At 42.3% G+C, this 15,212-nt stretch overlaps 1 protein-coding gene across 2 annotated transcripts in view; it reads left to right on the forward strand.

The window, feature by feature from the left end:
• The window catches only part of fsip1 (fibrous sheath interacting protein 1), a 295,310-nt gene that overhangs the window by 30,499 nt on the left and 249,599 nt on the right, over positions 1-15,212 (forward strand). For both annotated transcript variants that reach the window (XM_080202068.1, XM_080202069.1), the window contains 2 exons: positions 224-325; positions 11,421-11,594. In XM_080202068.1, the coding sequence (XP_080058194.1) occupies positions 224-325; positions 11,421-11,594 (276 nt within the window). The remainder of the gene's footprint in view (positions 1-223; positions 326-11,420; positions 11,595-15,212) is intronic.

A 15,212-nucleotide genomic window follows, 5' to 3' on the forward strand; every position in this document is an offset into this window, starting at 1 on the left:
AACAATACTTTTCAAAAAATCTCAACACGTGACAATAATGAATCAAATCAAATGAAAATATTTTTTAAAGTTTGTAAGGCTTTTGGCCTCCACCACTTTCCCAGGCATTGCATTCTAGATTCCCACTAATGTCTGAATTATCTGTGCGTTTTTCAAACATGTTTAAGTTGATAATGGATTTTTCTATTATGAGTTGTTCATAACTAATTATTCACGTTCGCAGTTGGCAAAAGAAGCGAAGAACCCGGTGCTGCTGACTGACGATGAGAAAAAAAGACTAGCAGAACTATTGAAGAATGTTGATGCTGAGACTTCGAACAATGAAGTAAGCCCAGTATTCAGCACATTATGACTTTGTACTCCTCTATGGCAAAGCTGATTTGGTTGCTTTTTGCTGAGGTGTTTCAACGTTGTCTTCAGATACCGAAATGAAACACCCATTAGAGCATCAGACATGATTTTGAGGTGGATTCTTAACCATTGGAGGGCGTCATAACCAAGCACAAAGCTGTCTTCACTTCCCGCAGTACCAGTCAGGAGTGGAAACGGGCTGGTTTTCACTTACTCAATTCACATCTGTTTTGAATCCATGAATGGAATAATGGATCGTGTATTGTAGAGGGTAGGTCAGACTGGTCCACCTGGCAGATTGCTAAGCATTAATGTGATGGTGAATGTGAACGGAATGCTAAGGTGGAGCAGCTGCCTCGACCTTGCATCTTATTCTTGGTGCATTCGGCAAGGTGGCCCAGTGGTTAGCACTGCTGCCTCACAGCACCAGGGACCCGGGTTGGACTCCCGGCTTGGGTCCCTGACTGTGTGGAGTATGCACGTTCTCCCATGTGTGCATGGATTTTCTCCGGGTGCTCCAGTTTTCTCCCACAGTCCAAAAGATGTGCATTGGCCGTGCTAAATTCTCCCTCAGTGTACCCGAACAGGCTTCAGAGCTTGGCGAGTGTGAGAATTTCACAGTAACTTCATTGCAGTGTTAATGTAAGCCTACTTGTGACCCTAAACAATAAACTTAAACTTGAAACTTAAATAAGGATCTCAAGGGCATTTTGGGTGGCACAGTAGCACGGTGGTTAGCACTGCTGCTTCACAGCTCCAGGGACCTGGGTTTGATTCCCGGCTTGGGTCACTGTGTGGAGTTTGCACGTTCTCCTCGTGTCTGCATGGGTTTCCTCTGGGTGCTCTGGTTTCCTCCCACAGTCCAAAGATGCGCGGGTTAGGTTGATTGGCCATGCTAAAATTGCCCCTTAGTGACCTGAGATGCTTAGGTTAGAGGGATTAGTGGGTAAAATATATAGGGATAAGGGGGTAGGGCCTGGGTGGGATTGTGGTCGGTGCGGACTCGATGGGCTGAAGGGCCTCTTTCTGCACTGTATGGTTCTATGGTTCTAAAAGATGATCTTGAGAGAGCAGCCAAGGTCTAATCCCTACACACCATCACTTTTTGTACTGGGCACCCTGTCACTGCTTGCTGACAGAGAGTAAAGACAATTCCATCTTTAGCCCATGTGGGACAGTCCCTCACAGCACTGAAGCAGCACTGTCAACTACGGAGAAAATTATCTGTGAATATTACAGTACGCTCCTCAATGTTGTTGCCACTGGGAACCAGACTGCTACCATCATCTCCTTAGCCTTGGAGGGCACGAATAGGAGATTTCACACCATTGCTGCACTCCTTCAATCAGTCCAAATGCAGAGCAGAGGGAGTCAAAAGAGAGAACGCTGGAAAATCTCAGCAGATCTGGCAGCATCTGTGAGGAGGGAAAAGTGCTGACGTTTCGAGTCCAGATAACCCTTTGTCAAAACTAAAAGGCATGTTTATACGACAGGATGAGGGCATGAAAGATAAGTCATAGCCACAAAAACAAGGGAAAAGGCTGCCAATAGCAGTCTGTAGAGAGAATAAAGGATGTAAATGGCCAAACGGCAGAGAAGCTGAAATCAGAGGGTAAACTTTGACAGGTGAAAATGTTGGGGGGGTGGGGCGGGGGCGAGGTGGAAGATGGGTGGGAGAGAGGTAAAATTTTGAAAAAGAGGGAGAAAGAAAAGGTAAGGAAAGGGGGGATGGGATGGGGGGATATTCTTTCTCCCTATTTTATCTCTCTTTCCTTACCTTTTCTCCCCCTTTGCCTCCCCTTTCCCCTTTTTCAAAATTTTACCTCTCTCCCACCCCCCCCCCTCACATCTTCATTGTCACAGTTTACCCTCTGATTTCAGTTTCTCTGCTGTTCAGTCATTCACACTCTTTATTCTCTCCACGGACTGCCATTAGCAGCCTTTCCCCTTGTTTTTATGGCTGTGACTCATCTTTCATTCCCTCCCCCTGCAGTATAAATATCTCCCACTTTCTCTGCCTTTTAGCTTTGACAAAGGGTCATCTGGACTCAAAACGTCAGCTCTTTTCTCTCCTTATAGATGCTGCCAGACCTTGTGAGATTTTCCAGCATTTCCTCTTTTGGTTTCAGATTCCAGCATTCGCAGTAATTTGCTTTTTATTAGAATGGAAGGAGCCTGGATGTAAAGGCCAATGGTCCAATGGCGGAGGCTAAAATGATAAAATCTGTATTGAGTCTCCTATCTGAAATCAGTGTGACAATTTATTATGAAACTGTTCAGTTCAGCAAACAAATTATTGAAAGTCGGTAAAAAATTAAACCTCGATTTGGGCAACAGATTATTGAAAATTTAAATTCCTGGATTGTAGGAAGTTGAGGCTTGTTTACGATGATAGGTTTGAAATTGATGCATGACTGGAAAGGCAATGCAGGGATTTCCAAATCACGAGAACTAAACATTTATGTGACAGATAATGTTCTCATTGATTTGATTTATTATTGTCACATGTATTAGCAATGAAAAGTATTCCTTACGTGCTGTACTGACATGGAGAAAGAAAGGAGAGTGTAGTGTTTACAGTTATAGCTAAGGTGTAGAGAAAAATCAACATAGTGCGAGATAGGTCCATTCAAAAGTCTGATGGCAGCTTTTAAAAAGCGTTTAGACACTTGTATGGGTATGGTGGGAACAGAGGGATATGGGGCAAATGCAGTCGATTGGGACTAGCTTAGGGGTTTAAAGAAAAAGGCCAGCATGGACAAGTTGGGCCAAAGGGCCTGTTTCCATGCTCTATGACTCTATATGGCACCAGGGAAGAAGCTGTTCTTGAGTTGGTTGGTACATGATATCAGACTTTTGTATCTTTTTCACAACAGAAGAAGGTGGAAGACAGTATGTCCGGGATGCATGGAGTTCTTAATTATGCTGGGTGCTTTGTCGAGGCAGCAGCAAGTGTAGTCAGAGTCAGTGGATGGGAGGCTCGTTTGCATGATGGACTGGCCTACATTCATGACCTTTGTAGTTTCTTGTGGTCTTGGGATGATTGGGAGTCATACCAAGCTGTGATATGATCAGTAAGAGTGCTTTCTATGGTGCATCTGTAAAAGTTGGTGAGAGTCATAGCTGGCATGCCAAATTTTCTTAGTCTTCTGAGAAAGTTTTGTTTGAAAACAAAACATTATTTGAAAATATGGATGAAAACTTATTCTATGGTGGGATCTATCAGGAGATCCTGATTACCTCTGCTATGAAGATGGGCAAGAGATCACATTTTTACTTTTGTTTGTTTGTCTGTAAATATTAATAATTAGGGGAGGCAATGGCCTAATAGTATTATCACTAGACTATGAATCCAGAAACTCAACTAATGTTCTGGGAACCCGGGTTTGAATCCCGCCACGGCAGATGGTGGAATTTAAATTCAACAAAAAATTATCTGAAATTAAGAATATACTGATGACCATGAAACCATCGTCAATTGTTGGAAAAACCCATCTGGTTCACTATGTTCTTAAGGGAAGGAAATCTGCCACCCTTGCCTGTTCTGGCCTACATGTGACTCCAGAGCCATAGCAATGTGGTTGACTCTCAACTGCCCTCCAAGGGTAACTAGGGTTGGGCAATAAATGCTGACCTAGCATTTATTGCCCCATGTCCCACAAATGAATAAAAAGAGTCTCAAAAACTAAGGGGTAGATTTCAACAAAACTTGGCACACAGATAGGGTATGATCCAAGGGAGAACAAATTAGTTTTTGGTTAATGGATCCTGGAATTTTTAATGGATCCATTAACATTGGGAGAGAGAGTGAATTAGCTTTTTTTAGAATGCTATGGGTTGTTTAGAATGTTGTGGGTCGTCTTAGCCACTGTGCTGGAACTTGTCACGCCTGTCAAAATGTGAGCAGGGTTTTCAGAGCAAGTTCTTGAATGTAGATTGGCCTGACGTTTCCTGCAAGAGATGGGAGCTATCAATAAAAAAAAACTATTTTTTTCAGTTTTGTAGTTGCAGTGGATTGAGCAGGCAGGGAAATGTCTGAAGGCAGAGATGCGTAATTGTAACAAGGTTAAGTTAACACAGCATGTCAGAGGTAAGGGCTCCATGCTGAGTGCTTTTTTTCATTTGTTATAGTTTGTTCTTGCCCGCATGCCTTCCCAGAACTTTTTAAAAGAGCTATTCTGACAAAGTAGTTGCTTTGAAATGTGTAGTTGGAGACACTATTTCATGCAAACAATTTGTTTTATGTGTAGTTGATATAATTCAGTTAGGGACATTCCTCAGTTAGAAATCCCATATATTTTTGCACTGCAAGTAATATTAAAGGAAAGGTTTTTAAAGTAAGGTTTATTTATTTATTAGTCACAAGTAATTAACACTGCAATGAAGTTACTGTGAAATTCCCCTCGTCACCACAGCGTGGTGCCTGTTTTGGTCAATGCACATAACCAGCGCGTCTTTCAGAATGAGAGAGGAAACCAGAGCACCCGGAGGAAAACCCACGCAGACACGGGGAGAATGTGGAGTTTGCACACCGACAGTGACCCAAGCTAGGGTCTCTGGCGCTGTGAGGCAGCAATGCCAACCACTGTGCCAACATGCCACCCCGTTAGAGCTTCTTGCATGACTAAAGGTGGAGTTTAAAATGAAGCAGTAAAGAGAGCTTATGATAAGCCTGGGATTCATAATTTGGCAGAGAAACAGATTGATTCATAACATGTAAGGGAGAAATGAAGGACTTGAAGTCACAAGCTTGTACAAAAATAGATTAACATAAGAGGGGATTCAAAAGGCTTTTGTAAACACATGACTAATACAAGGGTTGTCAAAGGAAAGGTCTGGATAATTAGCTTCAAAAAAGACGGAGCCACAGGACATGCTTGAGCCACTAAATGATACTTTACATTTTTCTCCACTAAAGGAGTGGATGCTATCAATGTCACAGGAAGATAGTAGATAGAATAAAAAATATGTAGAGGAGCTATGATCAAGATCAGCTGCGATTGAGGTAGAAAAGTCACCTGATCTGGGTGACATCATCCTAGATTGTGAAGGGAAGCGAGGGTGGAAATCATGGAGGGAGTGGCCACAATCCTCCAATTATCCGTGGGAGTTGTGGCAGAAGACTGGGGAATAATGAATGTTAAAAAAGAGGAGAGGAATAAACCCACTGTAGAAACATAGAAACTAGAAGCAGGAGTAGGCCATTCAGCCCCTCGAGCCTGCTCCACCATTCATTTTGATCATGGCTGATCATCAAATTCAATATCCTGATCAAAGAACAGCACAGGAAACAGGCCCTTCGGCCCTACAATCCCTCTTCCTCCCATATCCCTTGATCCTTTTAGCCCCAATAGATATATCTAATTTCTTCTTGAAATCACACAATGTTTTGGCCTCAACTATGTTCTGTGGTAGTGAATTCCACACATTCACCACCCTCTGAGTGAAGACATTTCTTCTCACTTAAGTCCTAAAAGATTTACCCCTTATCCTCAAACTATGACCCCTACTTCTGGACTCCCACACTATTGGAAACTTGATTCTGAATCTACCCTGTCTAACCCTGTTAGAATTTTATAAGATTGTATGAAATCCCCTCTCACTCTTCTGAACTCCAATGAATATAATCCTATATTCGACTTAGTCTGTCCTCATATCACACATCTGCTGTGCCAGGAGTCAGCCTAATAAACCTCTGCTGCACACGCAGCGGACATCCACATGTTCTAGCTCAGGCAAATGACATCCTTCCTCAGATCAGGACACCCAAACTGCACACAATACTTGTTGGTGTGGCCTCACCAACGCCCTATACAGTTGCAGCAAACCATCCCTATCCCTACATTCAAATCATCATAGAAATCATAGAAACCCTACAGTGCAGAAACAGGCCATTTGGCCCACCAAGTCTGCACTGACCACAATCCCATCCAAGCCCTACCCCCTTTTTCCTACATATTTACTCGCTAATTCCTCTAATCTACGCATCTCAGGACTCTTAAGGGGTAATTTTTAGCATGGCCAATCAACCCAACCCACACATCTTTGGACTGTGGGAGGAAACCCATGCAGACACGAGGAGAATGTGCAAACTCCACACAGACAGTGACCCAAGCTGGGAATCAAACCCAGGTCCCTGGAGCCATGAAGCAGCAGTGCTAACCACTGTGCTACCATGTCGCCCCTCTTGCTATGAAGACCAACATACCACTTGCCTTCTTTACTACCTGTTGTACCTGCACACTTACTTTCAGTAAAACAACATGCTTGTTGGTCTAATGCACACATGTATAACTGTTTCTTGTGGTATCTTCTTGTGATGAAGATGCATGGATCATATCTTGGGCTGTATTTCCTGTCTATTATAAGTGATCTGGATCCGTTTTCATATTTGTTAAATTTGCTGATAACTGCAAATTGGGAAGGATCAAAGGGGAGGCAGTGGCATAGTGATATTGAGGCTGGGTGGTAATCCACGCCCCCAGGGTAATACACTGGCATCCCAGGTTTGAATCCCACCATGGTAGGTGGTGAAATTTGAATTCAATGAAAAACTAAACTTAAAAATCTAATGATGACCATGAAACCATTGTTAATTGTCATGAAAACCCATCCGGTTCAGTAATATCCTTCAGAGAAAGAAATCTTACCCAGTCTGACCAGACCCACAGCAATGTGGTTGGCTCTTAAATGCCCCCAGGAATGGGCAATTAATGTGGCCCAGCCAGCGATGTCCACATTCCCATGAACGTATAATTAAAAAAAAATGCAATCATAATTTTTTTTTACTGTTGAGCTTGGTCAATAAAATGTAAGTGCTATTGAATAGCAACAAAGGTAAGACTTGTACATTGAGCAAAGTGATCAAAGCAGTTAGCCAGTGAAGGAATAGAATCAGATCTGGGAAACCTTTCAAGAAACATACTTTGGATGTAATCCAAAATCGCTGGACTGTTTCTTCCTGACACTGCTTTCCTCTTTATTTCCTTGAGCTGGAGCAGGTGGATAAGGAAGGGTCATATCTTTCCAGATGTGCTTCAGCTGCTTCTAAAGTTATTTTCATTGGTGCGTTTCGCTAAGGATTCTTTATTAGCAAATATGTTTTTTACAGCTTGTTTTTTTTATGCATTGTAACTAAATTCTTCAGTTTGATGTCTTCTGCAAAGTGATAATTGTAAAGTGCTGTTATCCTTTGTGCCATAAAACCTTAACATTATGTCCCCTCAAGCAGTTTCACCATTAACAAATTGGGGAGGCGATGGCCTAGTGGTATTATCTCCAGGCTATTAATCCAGAAACTCAGCTAATGTTCTGGGGACCTGGGTTCAAATCCCACCACTGCAGATGGTGGAATTTGATGAAAAATATCTAGAATTGATGACTGTGAAACCGTTATCAATTGTCAGAAAAACCCATCTGGTTTACTAATGTCCTTTAAGCAAAGAAATCTGCCATCCTTACCTGGTCTGGCCGACATATGACTCCAGAGCCACAGCAATGTGGTTGACTCTCAACTGAGCAACAGCTTCAGAGGCAAATGTACAGACTCTCTCACATCTACAAACTGTTTGATTTGATCAGCATCAGGAAGCCAAATGTCATGGTCCAGGATGTTGCCATACCGCCAGCTATCTGCGCTAACAATGTGACTCTGGAGCTTGTTGATATCTTCACATAGCTAGGCTCCACAATCACCAGCAATCTGTCCCTTGATGCTGAAATCAACACACACATTAGCAAGACCTCTAGTTGTAATGTCCAAACTAGTAAGAAAGTGTGGAACAAAAGCAGTTTAACTGAGAACATCCAGCTACGAGTCTACAAAGCTTGTGACCTCAGCGCACTTCTTCAATGGTGAGATCTGGACAATGTATGTTAGGCATGAGAAAAGGCTGAACAGTTTCCACCTTTGCTATCTCAGATGTATCGTTGGCATCTCTTGGCAGGACAAGATCACAAACTCAGAGGTTCTGGACCATACTAATTCCATCAGCATGCATTCATTGCCAAGCTAATGACCCCTGCCACAGCTTGGCCACCATCATTGGATGAAAGCCAATTGTGTACTCAAAGGCCTTCTGTGTAGTGAACTGGCCACTGGGTCACGGATGTCCATATCTCTGTTACAAGGACACTTGAAAGTAACATGAAGATGGCAGATTCGAACACTGATATGATGGCCATGGCTTCTGGAGCTGACTGTTTGGAAGAGCATTGGAAGAGATGAGCAGAAGCAAGGGAAGAGAGCAGAGAAGGCAGAAACCAGTGAATTGTGCATCTGCTCAGCCAACTGTCTTCCTCTGCAGCAGTTGTGGCAGAGAATAAAATACCAGGCTGGGGCTCCTGTGTTGTTTAACATAAAGTTGACCAGCAAACCATTATTATTGAAATGTAAGGCTGCCACCTGGTCATATCTTCTCAAGGGCAATTAGGGATGGACAATAAATGTTGTCCCAGCCAGTGAAGCCCACACCTCATGAAAGAATTAAAGTCTAGCTTTTCCATTGGATTCATAGATCCAATTGCATTAAATGACTTGATTTGTGCAGATACTTGAGTTTCTTTTTGTTCATTTTGTTTGTAACAGCAATACTATTAACAATAATATCAATAGCAATACTTAATTATCCCTGGGTATGTAGAAAATGGTCCAAAGCACTAGACATTAAAAAAAAAGACATTGAATGGGACTGCGAGGAGAGGTAATTAAAAACATGATTGAACTGAGACTTTTATAGGAAGTGAAGTTCTCTAGTGTCAGGCTGAGTTGGCTGAAGGCTTTGCTACCAGTGGAGGGTGAAGAGGGCATACAAGTGGGCAAATTCAGCCAGCTGAAGGGCATAGCATGGGATCATTAGATTGACTAAGGTCAAGAAGCTAAGTGAATTAATTCCATGAAGTAACTAATCGATGAACTCTTTGATACTTCATATATTTAAGATAGGAATCCAATGAAGGTTGCAGGCTGGGCACAGAGTTAATGTGGGCAGACAGATTTGAATTTATTTGAAGGATTTTGATGGTAGTAGGGTTGAAGTAGAGATACAAGTGGGTAATGTTGTGATGGATGAGCAATGGGCTTTGACTCAAACAATGCATTATTTTCATTTGCCTGATAGGGTTAGGGTTGGAGTAGGTACCAATTGTTCGGAATTATTATATACTGCCACTACCCTATTCAATGAATAATGGAGAAAAAGCTACAATGTACAAAGATGTATATAGCATGTATTCGGGGACGAAGTAGAAAGGGTTGTGAGCTTCAAATTTTTAGGTGTCCAGATCACCAACAACCTGTCCTGGTCCCCCCATGCCAACAATATAGTTAAGAAAGCCCACCAATGCCTCTACTTTCTCAGAAGACTAAGGAAATTTGGCATGATTCTCACCAGTTTTTACAAATGCACCATAGAAAGCATTCTTTCTGGTTGTATCACAGCTTGTTTTGGCTCCTGTTCTGCCCAAGACAGCAAGGAACTATAAAAGGTTGTGAATGTAGCCAATCCATCATGCAAACCAGCCTTTCATCCATTGACTCTGACTACATTTCCCTCTGCCTCGGCAAAGCAGCCAGCATAATTAAAGAGCTGACGCACCCTGGGTATTCTCTCTTCCACCTTTTGGGAAAAAGATACAAAAGACTGAGGTCACGTGCCAATCCACGCAAGAACAGCTTCTTCCCTGCTGCCATCAGACTTTTGAATGGACCTACCTTGGCATTAAGTTGAATTTTCTCTACACTGTAGCTATGATTGTAACACTATATTCCGCACTCTCATTTCCTTCTCTATGAAAAGTATGTTTTGTCTGTATAGCGTGCAAGAAGCAATATTTTTCGCTGTATGTTAATACATGTGACAATAATAAATCAAAATAAATCAGAACTGAGAAATAGTTCTGCGTCAGAACCATTCAGTTGTTAAGAATCAAAGTGTGTGGTTTTGTGTGTGTATAACAAAAGGAATATCTCAAAGACACAGCTTGCAACATAATTTTCAATGTCACTGTAACATAATCATCAGTTTTGGCGAGTAGTTTCGTAAGAACAATTCAAGTGAATTGTCCACTTATTCTTATAAACTCCCAGTATTGTAAAGTAAAATAAACGTAAAGTTTATTTATAAGTAAAGCTCACATAAACACTGCAATGAAGTTACTGTGAAATTCCCCTAGTTGCCAACACTGCGGCGCCTGTTGGGGTCAATGCACCTAACCAGCACGTCGTTCAAACTGTGAGAGGAAACCGGAGCACTCGGAATAAACCCATGCAGGCACCAGGAAGAACGTACTCCATACAGACAATGACTTAAGCCTGGAAAGGAACCCAGGTCCCTGGCACAGTGAGGCAGCAGGGCTAACCACTGTGCACTGTGCTGCCCAACAGGGAAATTTAACAGGAAAAATATCCTATCACTGTTTAATTCATGCCATGGAATTGGATGCATTCATTGTGCTTTAAACATCTGTAATGATAAAGATTTACTTTGAATATACCTATTATTTGAGGAGTTTACTGGTATTTTTGTTTCCAGGTTTTGACAATGTTCTTGGTCCTTCGAATGTCAAATTCCCTTTGTAATTTTCACACGTTCTGTATAAAATATTAGCTATAATAAAAAGAACAAAAGCACACACAACATAAAGGACTATAATACTCAACATCACTGAAGGATGCTCTTTACTGTCCAAAGATTCGCTGGTTAGGTGGATTGGCCATGCTAAATTGCCCCTTAGTGTCCAAATATATGTTGGTTAGATGGATTAACCATGATAAATGCATGGGGTTACGGGTTTAGGGCTGGGGTGGGGACCTGGGTAAAATGCTGTTTTGGTGAGTCGGTACAGACTCGATGGGCCGAAAGGCTTCTCCCTCCAGTGGGGGGATTCTATCATTAATTATCATCTCATTTGTTTTCCTTTTACGTGAAACTTTTCTTAAATGAATGCTACGTACTATAGATTTTATCGCCACCTGGTTGCTGCTTATGCTCTGGATTTCAGTTGGACAAATGGGTTTTCATCCCCGTTCACTGGTTTACAATGACGTTCTGTGTTTGATTTGTCTATAGGACCCTTCAGTTCCCTGGGCATTATCTGTGGCGGAAAGAGAAGGATATACTCCAGAACCTGTGGATCAGCAACAGTTGGCAGAGATAGACGCCAAACTGCAGGTTTTCATTTTGGATGGGGATTTCCCTATGATTACTAGCTCCTTGTCCAGTGTACAGACCCAACATTATCAGGTATGCGATATATATATATATAAAAATTAGATGCTTGGTACTTAATTTAGAAAGTGCATAGTTCACTCCTCTGGTTAAGAATATAAAAAAGGCACAAATTTCATGTATGTTAGCAATTAAATAGTGATGAATTTAGTTGCCAATAGATCTTTATTACGGTGAATAAGGATCGCAAAATGTGGCTTACAGACTCCAGTTGTATGGAGGAGTAAACTCGGTTCATGTTACTGGCTGGGAATTATTTCCAAAATTGTGAAGGGTAAACTAAAAATTGCTGACCCCTGGATTTGTTATTTCACCTAATCATGAAAAATATTAGTTACCTTTCACCAATAATTGTTTAAAGTTTCAAAAGTTTGTTTATTAGTGTCACAAGTAGGCTTACATGAACATTGCAATGAAGTTACGGTAAAAATCCTCTAGTCGCCACATTCAGCGCCCGTTTGGGTACACTGAGGGAGAATTTAGCACCTAACCGGCATGCCTTCCGGACTGTGGGAGGAAACCGGAGCACCCGGAGGAAACCCACGCAGACGTGGGGAGAACATGCAGACTCTGCACAGACAGTGACCTGAGCCAGGAATCAAACCTGGCTCCCTGGTTCTGTGAGACAGCAATGCTAACCACTGTGCCACCGTGTACAATATCTTGTCAATGTAATGTTCTTATTATATTTTTAACGCTGATTTCACCTTCCACACAGTGATTCCTTTTCTAAGACAGTTGCTTTGCATTAGACTGATCTGTTCGCTCCATGTGCTGTGAATTGCTGACGTGTTTCACTTTAATGTTGTAATGTCACGGTGAACACTGACACTGAATAATTACTAGCACAAGTTCAACTGCTTGGATTAGGATACGAAATGTTGTTAGGAAGATGTAACTTTGTGATGACTAGGTTACGCAAGATGATCCAACTTTTTTGTTTGGAACCCAAGTATTCGTGTGAAGCATTCTGCATAGCAAGAAGACTTAGTCTGGTTTTAACACTGCTGGATGCTACACTGAAATCTGCAGTCTGTATATTGAAATGTCATTCTGCTTCTGGTTCTGCTGGCACCTTGTTCAACAATCACTGGCCAGGATTTTCCCAAAAGAAAGTCATGAATGTAGCCCAATCCATCACGCAAGCCAGCCTCTCACCCATTGAGTCTGTCTACACCTCCCGCTGCCTCGGCAAAGCAGCCAGCGTAATTAAGGACCCCACGAGCCCTGGACATTCTGTTTTCCACCTCCTTCTATCGGGAAAAAGATACAAAAGTCTATGATCACGTACCAACTGACTCAAGAACAGCTTCTCCCCTGCTGCCATCAGACTTTTGAATGGACTTGCCTTGCATTAAGTTGATTTTCTCTGCACACTAGCTATGACTGTAACACTGCATTCTGCACCCTCTCCTTTCCTTCTATACCAATGTTGCGTGCTACATTTTGTCAGTGTAGCGCGCAAGAAACAATACTTTTCACTGTATGTTAATACATGTGACAATAATAAATCAAACCAAAGTCCCCAATTTGTGGGCAAATGGGAGTAAATCCTGCCTTTTTTTAGTGTGATTTCCTGAATGATTCTCTGACACTCTGTGCATCACGGAGTGCCCTAGCGTGAATCATTCCAGTGCAGTGCTGACTATGCTGGAAATCTTTGCCTGGGAGACATGTGGAAGCTGTGGCGCCTATTAGAATGTAACCAGTGACAACTTTGTATTGGATATAATGTGACCAACGGTAACAAGCTGGAAGAGTCAGCTGACCCAGCGAACCATGGAACCAATTACAGAATGATGAAGAGTCAGCTGACCATCTGACTCAGTATAAATAAGAACCTGTTGGGAATTGTGGGGAGCTTGGATTAGCCCAGGGCAAGGCCCCAAGTTTGGAGGAATGAGGTTTCTTTATTAAATCCTTTCTTTGATTTATAAGTCGGAATAAGTTTTATTGTATTTTTATCGTCTGCATTTGAAGAGTTCCTTCTGAAGAAATTGCGCCCAGCGGGAAGCCCGTGAATTGGCCTCCACTGATGTTTCCTGAGCAGTGCAAAGGGCTGGGAGAATCGTCCCAAATATGTTGCGTTCCCCATATATGTTAAATTTGTATTCACCCATCTTGCTTTGGAAGTTTCGGCAACACTATTGTTAAATTCTTCACAAATATGAATAATTCAAAAACTACATGTACAATTCAATGAATAATGCTTCCTTCCAAGAACACGTGTATTTGCTGTTTTATGATACTGCATTGCAAATGTACCATCAGTGTAAAATGCAGAGTTGCGTTGTGCTTTGTTCCAGAGTGGACTCGGACCTTAAATCTGAATTTACACTATACAAGTTTAGAATTTTGCTCTGTACTGACAGCGAATGTAAATACAACTTTATTCTGTGTTGAATCTTTATATTTTATATAATCTATGCCTCTCCACAAAGTTAAATTACCTATCCAGTTTATGGAGGTGCTTTTCACACATAACATGCCCTCTTAAAGTTCTGGTATCTTTTCATCTGAAAAACAGTGTGTATATAGATACCAACGCATGTTTATTCATCATTCTAACAGCTGTAATTCACCTTTGTGTTACATAGTTTTTAAAAATTCTTTCTCGGGGTGTGAGAATCACTGGCAGATTAGCATTTATTGCCCATTCCTCTTTGCCCTTGAGAAAGTGGCGCGGAGCCCCCTTCTTGAACCATGTGGTGCAGATACACCCATAGTGCTGTTAGAGAGACAGTAACCAACTTTGGCCCAGTGACAGTGAAGGAACGGTTATGTAGTTCTAAGTTAGGAAGGTGTGTGGCTTGGAATGGAATCTGCAAGTTATTGCGTTCCCATGTGTCTGTTGCCCTTTGCGCAACTGGAAGGTGCTCCTGCAGTGTGTCTTGTAGATAGCATATTGCTGTGCATTAGTGGTGGTGGGAGTTAATATTTAAGGTGGTGTGTAGGGTGCTGATTAAGTGGGCTGCTCTGAGCAGGATGATGTTGAGCTTCTTGTGTGTTGTTGGAACTACAAGCATCCAGGCAAGCAGAGAGTATCCAACTACTTACTTATGCCTTATAGATGGTAGACAGGGTTTGGGGAGTCAGGAGGTGCGTTATTCGCCACAAATTCCCAGTCTCTGACCCACTCTTGTAACGATGTGGAGATGCCGGCGTTGGACTGGGGTAAACACAACACCAGGTTAAAGTCCTACAGGTTTATTTGGTATCACGAGCTTATGGAGCACTGCTCTTTCATCAGGTATTAGTAAGCCTTTGTCCGTGGTATATTAGCTTGGGCCTCTGGATTCCTAGTCCAGCAAAATTACCACCAAGCTCACCTGATGAAGGAGCAGGGTTCCCAAAGCTCGTGATACCAAATAAACCCATTGGGTTTTAACCTGGTGTGGTAAAATCCCAGTAGGGGGGAGTTTTCAGGGTTGATTGGACAGGATGGGCGGGACTTTCCAACCTCGCTCGTCCCAAAACCGTAAAATCCCGTCCAAGGTCAACAGACCTTTTCCATGGTCCGCCCCTCGCCCTGCTCCGGTTCCTGTGACAAGCGGGAAGGTAAAAATCCGGCCGGTGTGATTGTTATTTCTGGTGCCTAGATCTGTCAGCTGGAGCATCCGATTTTGTTCCTTT

This window comes from Carcharhinus amblyrhynchos, chromosome 14 (assembly GCF_965287045.1).
Source record: "Carcharhinus amblyrhynchos chromosome 14, sCarAmb.v2.hapA, whole genome shotgun sequence".
Classification (NCBI taxonomy): Eukaryota; Metazoa; Chordata; class Chondrichthyes; order Carcharhiniformes; family Carcharhinidae; genus Carcharhinus; species Carcharhinus amblyrhynchos.